This window comes from Topomyia yanbarensis, chromosome 3, assembly GCF_030247195.1.
Source record: "Topomyia yanbarensis strain Yona2022 chromosome 3, ASM3024719v1, whole genome shotgun sequence".
NCBI classification, from domain to species: Eukaryota; Metazoa; Arthropoda; class Insecta; order Diptera; family Culicidae; genus Topomyia; species Topomyia yanbarensis.
In genome coordinates, this window is record NC_080672.1 from 17,318,978 (window position 1) to 17,329,885 (window position 10,908).

The window sequence follows — 10,908 nt, forward strand, 5'->3', positions numbered from 1 at the left end:
GATTCGCGGACGACATCACCTTGATGACCCTCGAGAGGACGAACGCGCGCGCAAGGATATCTCTCCAGGCCGCCGTCAACGCAGTTGGCCGATGGGATTTAACATCGCCGCCACCAAGTGCTCCATTGCATACTGCTATGGCACATGTAACGCAGCCAGCGCTGCCAGTCGTCCTCGGGATCACCCTCGACCGAAAACTAGCAATGATACCACACTTCTGGCGACCAGAAAAAAGATTGCGAGATCAGAAAGCGGCTGACCCGGACTATTTGCTCCTACAACCTCAAAAACAACCGTCGAACAGCGCTGAACGTCGGACGATCCACGGCAGAATCTTCTACGGGATCGAGTTGACTTGGCGGAACGTAGACGGACTCTCCGACATTCTCGGGCCATTATATCAAAGAGCGGTGCGGCTATCCTCCGATCTACTACCGAGTACCCCGGTCAAAGCTGCATGTGTCCAAGCCGGAGTACTACTCTGCCGCTGGGAAGCAGTCAGGATGGCCTTCAGATGGACACTAAGGTTCCTGGAGAAAACTTCGAGCGGCGAATGCCTTCTCCTCACCACTATTATCAACCTGCAGATTACCAGCAACGACCTCGCACCCATTCTTCGTCTACACCGGGTGAGACAGCGAGCCTGGTACAACCCCTTGCACCCCTTGCTTGCACGATAAAAGTCGGCTTCCACCCCACCACCATACTGGTTAAGTACAGGCTGCTAGTTCACACTCAAATCTTCACTGACAGCTCCAAAGCCGTTGACGGAGTGGGAGCAGGGATCAGCTGCTTGGGGAATGGTTTCTTCTTCCGTCTACTTCCCTCATGCTCAGTTTTCTCGGTGGAAGCGGCCGCCATTGCGGTGGAAATGACCAAAAACCCACCGACACAGCGACATTCAAATCTCGCTCTCGGTCCTGAGTGACGTACAATTATCCCTTCATTCAGGCCATCGAGACACTTAGAGGCACACTGGTCACCATCTGCTGGGTTCCAGGCTATAGTTGCGTCAAGGGTAACACAGACGCCGACCGATTAGCACTCACCGGCAGACGCTTCCTGGCCCGGCTCTCAGATGAAACCCCAACCATTGACATTATTAGGGAGATCTACACCAGCTTTCAAAACGGATTCATCAACCACTGGCGGAGATCTCGAGATCACACACAAAAAATCAAGGGCTCAACTGACACATGGATCGACCGAGACAGCCAGAGGGAGGAAAAATTTGATCCCGATCCAGAATGTGTCTCCTGCAATATCCGGCTCACCGTCGAACACATGCTGTGCTACTGGCGAGACCTGGAGAACCTACGGCGTCAGTACAACCTGACGGGACTGATACGGGACACCCTATTCAACGACCCGGTTCGGAAGGAGTCACTCCTCCTCTACCTGAAGGACGCCGGCATGTAAATAAAGGGCGAACACGAAATTATTGCGACACATTCAACAGGGCATAACTTTTTTACCATTGGGTAAAAGTCGTGTTTTTTGATTCAACGAAAATAGAGGTGAACCAATGCGAGTCGAGAGAACAAATTCTTTCCAAACACCTGGAATTTCCTGACCTGCACCGGCAGTTGGGAAAAATGTTGAACATTCCACCATTCCACCATTCAACCGTCTCCAGAGTGTTGAAGCGGTTCCAGGAGCGGTTGACGTTGGACCACGGCAAACGAGCTGGAAGAAAACCGGGACCGGAGAACAAAAAGACGGATGGAAAGGTGAAGCGGATGATTAAAGCAAATCCCAACGTCTCAAGCCGTGATTTGGCTAAATAGTTCTGGCATGTCGCAGAGCTACGTCCAGAATGCAAAGAAGAGAGCTGGACTACATGCATTCAAGGTACAGAACTTCCCAAACCGCGATGAGCGGCAACAATCGACGGCTAAAACTCGGGCACGGAAGCTCCACGAGAAGATGCTGACAAAATATAGCTGCTGTGTGATGGACGACGAAACGTATATAAAAACCGATTTTAAGCTACTTCCGGGGTTGGAGTTTTTCACTGGCAAGAGTAAGTTCTATGTGGACGACAAATTTAAGAAGAAGAAAATGTCGAAGTTCGCCTCCAAATGTCTCATTTGGCAGGCCATCTGCTCTTGCGGACTGAGGAGTGAGCCTTTCGTGACAAAGGGCACAGTAAATGGCGAGGTCTACAAATCTGAGTGCCTCGAGAAGCGCCTTTTGCCGTTCTTGTAGCAGCACGACGAAGCTCCGCTATTTTGGCCAGATTTGGCATCATGCCACTATTCTAAAAGTGTCCTGGAGTGGTATGAGGCCAATTCTGTCCATTTTGTTCCAAAGGACATGAATCCGCCAAACTGTCCGGAGCTGCGCCCGGTGGAGTAGTACTGGGCAATGATGAAGCGGGAACTTCGGAAGAGCAAGAAGATAGTCAAAGACGAGAAGGACATGTTAAGAAAATGGATAAAAACTGAGAAACTGGCACCGGATGACACTGTTAAGACTTGGAGGGCATCAATCTCAACCTACTAGCACCGACGAAAATATACGTGGGCCCTCCACCACACTCCCCGAAGCTTAAGGGAGGTTTTCCGTAGCACACTGCGCCTACCATGCACTCCCCCGAAGGATTGTCCCCGTAGTCCCGTAGCTCATCCCACCATCTACCAACCTCCTACCAGACTCCATCTTCCAGGACACCGCGACCAAATCCACTCAATCGTGGGCTCTCTGCCATACCCTGACGGGGTGCTGGAGAGCAGAGTTACCAATATTCAAATTCATTGAATGAAATTTGATAATATTCAGCCGCATTCATTTCCAATATTCAGTGACGCAGCTGAAAATGTCAAATGAACAAACCGCCCATTCATCCATGCAGATTTGCATTCGTCTCCGATTATTGAATTAGGTTCTGTATGGACACAGATAACCTCATTTTTCTTGACAATTCGCTTGTACTGTTTACATGGACTTAGAAAAATTTGTGGACGACTAGATTCGCTCGAAGTAAATCGTAAAGAATTTTTCTAAGTCCATGTAAACAGTGCAAGCGACCTGTCAAAAATGAAGACTCAGTTCATTTGTGACGTCACCGTAAAGTATTCAATTCGAAAAGATTTTTTTAAGTCCATGTAAACAGTATAAGCGAACTGTCAAAAACGAACACTTGAGTTCCTTTGTGGCTTGAGCGTAAAGTATTCAATACATTACATTGACGTCACAAATGAACTCAGTGTTCATTTTTGACAGTTCGTATGTACTGTTTAAGGCTAGTTTGCAGATCGGAAAACGTGTCACGGGATTTGGGCCCCTGTGTATTTTAAATGGAACTCGGGATTTCATATCCCGTGACGGGAAATAGGTCTACACAAAAATGACAGTTTTCCTGAAGTATAAACCCAACCGCGGGAAACATCACGGAATTTTAAAACTCTCCACATGGGAACAATTCAACACAAATTGTTTCCGACAGGGAAAATAGTATTTTATAAGGTTTGCAATTCGCTGCAAGTTTGATACTGTTTCTATTTTTAAGAAGCAGCAGAGTTTTTTGTTTGACAGTTTGGAGAGATCTCGGCGGGAAATTTTCCCTGATCAAATCCCGACGCAAATCCCGTGAGCCATTTCCCGAACTGTAAACTAACCTTTACATGGACTTATTATTAAAATTATTAACGTTTGCTTCGAGCGAATCTAGTCTTCCACAAAATTTTTCAAAGTCCATGTAAACAGTACAAGTGAACTGTCAAGAAAAGTGAGGTTAACTGTGGCAGTAAAGAACCTAATATGCTTTACTGGCATTTGAAAACATTTGCCTAGATAATTAGTGAAATGAATATTATTGTACGATATTCAACTGAATAAGTAACAAGTATTTTTAAATGAATATTTTTTCTTTTCACCACGAGTCGACCCAGGTTCATTTTCAGCCGTCAAAAAAGAGCTACGATCATTTTTAACTCTGCTGGAGAGTTTTTTCCGCGGCCCAAACCAACCTAGACAGCAACTGACCCCGTCAAGAGAAAATTACCACAAAATTTCAACAAATTGAAATGTAACATCTATCAATTGTAATTTATCTTTATTTCATGGACCAATGACCTATAGCTTAAGGAATAATAATAATATTAATTATAATAAGGTTTTTTGTATTTTTAAAGGTTATTTTTATTTTTTTATCCGTCACTATACGAATGGATCATTGTAGTAGTTTATAAAATATTATTATAATTACGATTATATGAGTGAATTGCAGTTGTTGCTATAATTGATTTTGAATTTTCAGGTAGATTCATATTATATGCCAAATAGAATGGGAACAGCGGATTCTATAATTGGCTCATTGACGATGTCTCCAACATCAGATCCACTCACTTCTATATCTTCTAATCCCCCATTGTCAATATCATGATAATCACTTCCAATTTCATCTCTTATACCGTCCAATATGGTCAGTTCTGTATTTGCAATATCATCAATTTGTTTATTAACTTCAAACGTCTCGTTTTCCTCGTTCGGTTCTTCTCCTCCAATAACGCCCACATTTTCAAGTATTTTTTCGACGAGTTCCTCTGCATCATCCATTTCTTTGTCAGGCGTTGTTGATTCAATCATATTCCTGGTGCTTTCGTCATTGGAGTCTACAACTTCTAGCACTTTATTTAGTTCTCCTTTGCCGATCGAAGCGACACTTTCTATTTCCTTCTCGACACTTTCCTGTGTATCTTCAATAACAGGGTCACTGACTTCTATTAGACCCTTTTCCAGGGTATCCTCATTCGATTTAGTCCTCGTTCCATTTTCCGTAGCTTCCAAAATACCTAAGATATCTTCTAAGCCTACGGATTCGTTCGAATCCAATTCCGGTAACGTTCCTTTGTGAGCATCATGGTAGCTCACCAAGGATACTATTAATTTAACAGTGTTCCGCATAGTACTCAGTAGCGTATCAGCTATTTTTTGTACCATTAACGAAACCATTTTTGTATTTTCGATGGCAGCCTCTAAACGAGCTGTTTGTTCTACATCTGTTCTGACTGTACTCTTGTCGACTTGATTACACAGATTTATTGAGGAACTTTGACAGCGCTTCCTTAAAACAATTGAAAAAAAATTAATAAATCATATTAACGAGTAGATTAAACTTCATACGATTCAGGTGGACAGATCTCACCAACTCGTTCGTCGCTTTTAACCCCAGTCGACTCGTCTTGAACGTAGCCTCCGAAGCCAGAAATAGTCGTTGGCCCATCGAAAGTACTCAGAACTGCTTTGAGCAATGGAAATTTTGCACCACTGCAAGATCCAGTTTGATCGTCGTAGTTTAGCAGGATCGATACACCTTTCAGTCCTCGCTTGATGCTCTGTAGGGCACGTTCACTAGCAGTTCCCGGTGTATCATAAACTAGTTTCGCTCGACCGTTCCAGGTACAAAACCGTTTCTGCTGATCGTACAATTTGCAAACCTATAAATGTACAGCTGAAAGAATTAGTAGTTCAAATAATTATTTAGACAAAAATGCTCACATGTCCGTAAGGTATAAATCCAATATCTGAGTGTTTACGCCTAAAAATGTCCACCTCAGTTGCTTGAGTGCTAACTACAATGCCTGCAGTTTGCACTCCGAGAATAATTTTATCCGTTCGAAAGCCAGCATCTATAGCACAATTTATTGACGAGTCGGAATATTTTCGGACACTAAAGGATTCATCGTTTCCGATACTGCGAAAGACTTCATTCATCGACAATAATACTATAAAGTCCAGGTATTCGTTTATTGCATGAACTAATGGGCTAGCAATCGGTAGCTTGCAGTCGATCTTAGTTGAGATCACCGCAGATGAGCTTAAATGAACCGCCAACATTTTTAAAAATCTAGCGAAATTTATCTAAAATCGTGAAATGATTAGATATTTACGTTCATTCATCGTCAATTTGAAGACTTAACTTGATCAAACACCTCCAATTTAGTTGGGTCAAAATCCAATTCGACCCCGTCGTATAGACCCAGAGGAAGATTAACCCCGATCTGTTGAATCAACCGTTCACAACCAGCTTGTGTGCGCAGCATGTTGAGATCCTCGGAGGCGAACGGGATTGACAGCAAGATCTCAGCATGCGCTGCTACACCACGAATATTGGTGATTTTTTTCGCACCGAGAAAAATTTCAGGGTTAAAATAGTACGCATCGTTGGTAACGATGATGTAGCTGCAGTTTGGTAACTGTCCGAGAATTGAGTCAAACATATCTGATTGCAGATTGACATAGCAGACGACTTCCACTGTAAACATAAGTACGGATTTAGAAACTGGTAAACAATCTGCGTATTAATCACAACTTACGGGAATTTGATGATCGATGAGGTGCTACGAAACTTGCGCATAGGGCTAGGAACAACCACTTTGCCGACGAGACCATTGCTCGCGTTCATTTCTAACTACAGACATGAACTAACGAGAAGCGGATTAGTGTCTATATAGAATTTCTCCAAGTGGGTACCAGTTGACTCATCGGATATAGAACATGTCATTGCTCATATGGAAGAAAGATCATGTTCGCAACGTTTCCATGACCACGCTTGGTGATAAAAAATATCGCCGTTAAACGTTAACTGTGTTGAAAACCATACTATTTATAAAATGGATTGTTGAGTTCCATAAGAAAATTGAGGAGATGCAGTGTATTACTGTATAAAGCTCATCACAGTTCCACTGCAGAACAGCGGCCAGTCGGAAGGTTATGTTTTTGATTATGCCAATTAGAAAATTAGGCAAACTGAAAATTTGTTGAACATAGTAATCTGACGTAACAATGCCGGTTGTCATCCAAAATCTGAAGCGTTTATCTATACTTGAGACAATTGTCTCAACCTGGTTTCACATTCCTAATATGATAGGAAATTATGATTATGATAATGGTTGATTTCAGAACTCTGGAATGAGTTTCTATTGGAATGTTTTTAGGCAAGTATTTAATGATCAAGACCAGTAGATCAGTTACAGATCAGGATCGCATTCCCACAATTTTTCAAAGGTCCTCATGATGTTTCAAATAGTAGGTTATTAATATATTGATCAGATAATTATCATTGTAATATTGAATTAAATCAGTCAGCATCAATAAATTTTCAATCCAATTTTTATTGGGAAAGGGGGGTGGGTGTGGTTAAATCCCAAAGCATCATGTTGGCCTGCTTGGAGTTATTCATTTCGCTTTGCATTTTCCAAAATATGTTTCGGATCGATCCGATGGTTATAAGTCAGAAGATTCGCGCAAATGAAAATTTTTGCACCGATAAATGATCGAGTTCCATCTAGACAACTTGGAATTGTTATGCTAGCGGTTATGGATAGAAAAATGAAATACGAAATTCGTTTTATCGAAATAATATTTGGCTCATTTAAATGGATTATTACTATATTGAACAATAAATAGGCGACAAAGGGAAATCCACAAACAACAAGCCATAACTTTTAAAGTATTCGAAATATGCAATTGATGTCTTCAGTAAAGTTTTTCGCAAAAGTAAGAGCTACAAATTTGCTGAAGGCATCATCACAATACAATCACTTCCAAGAAAATTTATGAAAATGTCTCACTCTTAGGAGGATTAATCATTAAAATCACAATACCAAAAGAAAGGGCATATTGTATGCTTTAAATTATCCGAAGATACTATTGACCTAAAATTATCCCGTTTTGGCGCTAATACTACATTGAATGTTTTTGATCTTATTTCTGGCTATTAGAAATGATAAAAAATTTTCGTCCGCATTTAATGTTAATCATCTCTTTTGATAATAGTCCGATTTCAACAATCTATAGTTCGTTCGAAAGTTATTCGTATAAGCTTTCTAAAAATATAAAACATGTTTAGTTACGTCGTCAACTTCGGCAGAAAATTTAAAAAAAACTGCAAAAAACGCGATTTTTGCACCTTCAAACATTCATATCTTGGAAACTAAACATCAAAATCAAAAACCATTTAAAAGAGTTCTGTCTGGGTGATAGGCGTTTTATTTAAAAATGGTTTGGATAAGATCGGATCAGCCATTGCTGAGAAACACGAATGAGAGTTTGTCCGTTACATACACACACACGCACAGACATTGTCCCAAATCGTCGAGCTGAGTCGATCGGTAAATAAGACTCGGCCCTCCGGGCTCGGAAAAAAATCTTGAAAGTTTGAGCGAATTCTATACATTTCTTTTCTAAAAAATGTAAAAATTAACTAAAGAACGGCATGCTCTGATCGGATTTATCAAAATGTGTTGCCATTTCTTGTTACTTTGTTAGTTGTGAAGCATAATCCATGCATAGGGTTCATTAAATCTAGTTTTGGAGAGCCAAAAAATGATCACCCTTTGTATGGGACCTTTGCGTATTTAATTTGTATTTGTTAGTACTATGGGAAAATACGGATGAAAAATATATGAAATGCTGTAACTTTTGAAGTTGCACACAAAAATAACAACTCATACCACTTTTTAAAGGAAATAATCTTAGTACTTGAATAGAGATATCTTTATTTCTCGAAAAATATGGGAAAGAGGGGTACTGGGTCATTTTGTCCCCAAAAACCCCTATTTTTAATAATTTTTCAGCTTCGTGCTGCAAATCTTATATATTTTGTCGTTTTTTAATGTGAAAAAAATCTTATTATATTAAGGAGGGGGGGGGGGGGGTATGTCTGGTGTAAAGTGCTCAAACGGAAAGAAATTTCGTTTTACGATTTTGAAGGCAAGGCAACAATGGATCTTTCGTGTAATGTTAAGATTTATTTTTACATTTATTGCGCACGAAAAAAAAATATTTTCACATGCGAGCGTTCCAAGAGTAAAAATGAAACTGTAAGTTGACGCATATAAGAAAACACAATATTGAAAATTTAATATATTAACAGATTCCGCTTTAAGTGGACGAAGAAAAACGAGGTTAGGAAAGGGAGATAGGTGCGAATAATGACAACACGAGACTTAAACGTAAGTAACACATTAAAACCTAAAACTAGAAGTGCAATTAAAACGAATATCATGCAAAATTATGACCACAACATAACTACCGTATAGGTGCGTAACATTGTACGATGTAAAAGCGAAAGGGACGAATACAGATAAGTTGGCGACAAACAACAGAGATTAGTTTAAAAATCAAGTGGCATAAAAGAGAGAACAAATTAAAACTTATGTTATCTAGCACATGCATTACAATATTTGTATACTTGAAAGTAATTTAAAAGCAATCAAAACTTCAGTATCGTATTGTTGATTTGGAAAGGTGTAACAAGTAGGAAGAACGGCAAAGTGAAAGGGAAACAAACAATTGTAAGTTACAAATTAAAAGACAATATGTTAGTTTGTATGTACTGAATCAAAATTAAATTGGATTCCAGCTTTGATCTGCTGAACATAAGGCTGATTTCAAAGGGTTTGTTTTACTGTTAGTTCCGAACAATTGATCTTCGGACTATCCTCTCATACCGTGAAAGATAGCTGCTACAATTTGCTCCGCTTCATAGATACACTGATAAAAATCCGAACGTAATTTCTATTTGCTTAAAACTATTTGATATCCATATGAAAAGATGGGTGGGTAATGTCAGAGACATAACCGGAGTGAAGTAGAATACACTTTAGACCGGTAAATTCTGCTCTGGAATAAGCAATTTCTATGCGATTTTGTCGACTTTAGCACATTCATAGTTTATTTGGAGTATTTTTGGAATTATCAAGTTGACAATTTGCAACATTCTTTGAAAATATTGTTGAACTTTTATGAATGAAGGCACGCAAACGAGCGTTTGACCGTCGTCCTACTACCAGCATCAGAGAAGTAGCAGATCAGCATTTTTCGCCACATGACCTGTACCAAACAAACCGTAAGTCCACCGGAGGAAAGGCTCCCCGCAAGCAGTTGGCAACAACTCCCTGGCAACCCTATACCATCATATGGAGTTTGACAGCGACCGACATATATGGGGCGTTATAGCTATAAAGCCCCAAAGAATTATGTTCGGCACTATGCTCGATATTCAAGCATTTCACACGACGTTTTGCATCTTGTGGGATGATTTAATAATTTAATTTAATCGACATTTTGTAACTAAATACAGCTTCTAATCATTCGGCTCAAACTCAATGTTTTGCCTTTCATGGCAGTGATGCTGGCTGTACAGAGACGTCGTCCTTGACAGGGGCTGGTTGGCAACGAAGGCCGTGTAAAAGTGCCCCAGTCACGGTTAGCGTTAAGAAGCCCCATCGCTACCGAACAGAAACAGTCGCCCTGCGAAAAATTCACAGCTATCAGAAATCGAGCGGGCCTAAATTGTGACCCAAAATAAACCACAAACCAACAAGTTGTTTTCAGGACCAGCCAATTATAAAGTATTATTATTATAAATGAAATTTTCCATTGCCTTACAACCTCCCACCCCCTTTCCACCCGGCTTGAATAACTATCAATCTTGATGATGCTGTGCGGCGGGGGCACTAGTTTTTATTATAGTGGAAAATTTAGGTTTACGCGTTTTTCCCTAAAGTTTTTTAGCTGTGCTGTTTTCAAGGAAGTTGTAGTTGAATTCAAAATAAAATAGTTTATTTCTGTTGTCAGAGATGGACCTTCCAACGAATACTAGTCTGGCTCGCTTGGAATCGAATTGTATGGACCAACCACTGCTTTCACAAAATCTGTTATTTTCAGTAATTGTACATTCTACAGAATTAGTCACAACTATTTCCAATCAGCGCAAAAATCGAAGATTTTCATTCAGTACAATAGCAGATTTTCACTTTTAGAAAAACAGGCAACATTCAGGCCGAAAATTTTGAAACGGAGCACCTATATTGAAATGTTAGAAAACGTTCGATTTTTGTAAATTGAATCATTACACTAACCTGCCTACAAATCACACAAATAACTTTTTTATTTTGT

The 10,908-nt window shown here is 40.2% G+C and overlaps 1 protein-coding gene across 1 annotated transcript; it reads right to left on the reverse strand.

Annotated features, from left to right (window-relative positions):
• Positions 1 to 4,185: 4,185 nt before the first annotated feature.
• On the reverse strand, positions 4,186 to 6,936 carry LOC131693074 (uncharacterized). The gene is made up of 5 exons (XM_058980584.1): positions 6,321 to 6,936; positions 5,925 to 6,259; positions 5,503 to 5,865; positions 5,128 to 5,441; positions 4,186 to 5,068 (listed from the first exon to the last, which is right to left on the reverse strand). Exons 1-5 carry the CDS (start codon positions 6,394 to 6,396, stop codon positions 4,273 to 4,275), a joined length of 1,884 nt encoding a protein of 627 aa, XP_058836567.1. The 5' UTR covers positions 6,397 to 6,936; the 3' UTR covers positions 4,186 to 4,272.
• Positions 6,937 to 10,908: the final 3,972 nt, after the last annotated feature.

Coding starts and splice junctions, on each gene's coding strand:
- LOC131693074 (XM_058980584.1), bottom strand. CDS start 6,396: ATGGTCTCGTCGGCAAAGTGGTTGTTCCTAGCCCTATGCGCAAGTTTC. Junction 5,442..5,502: donor GATTTATACCTTACGGACAT/GTGAGCATTTTT, acceptor GTACATTTATAG/GTTTGCAAATTGTACGATCA. Junction 5,069..5,127: donor GAGATCTGTCCACCTGAATC/GTATGAAGTTTA, acceptor AATTGTTTTAAG/GAAGCGCTGTCAAAGTTCCT.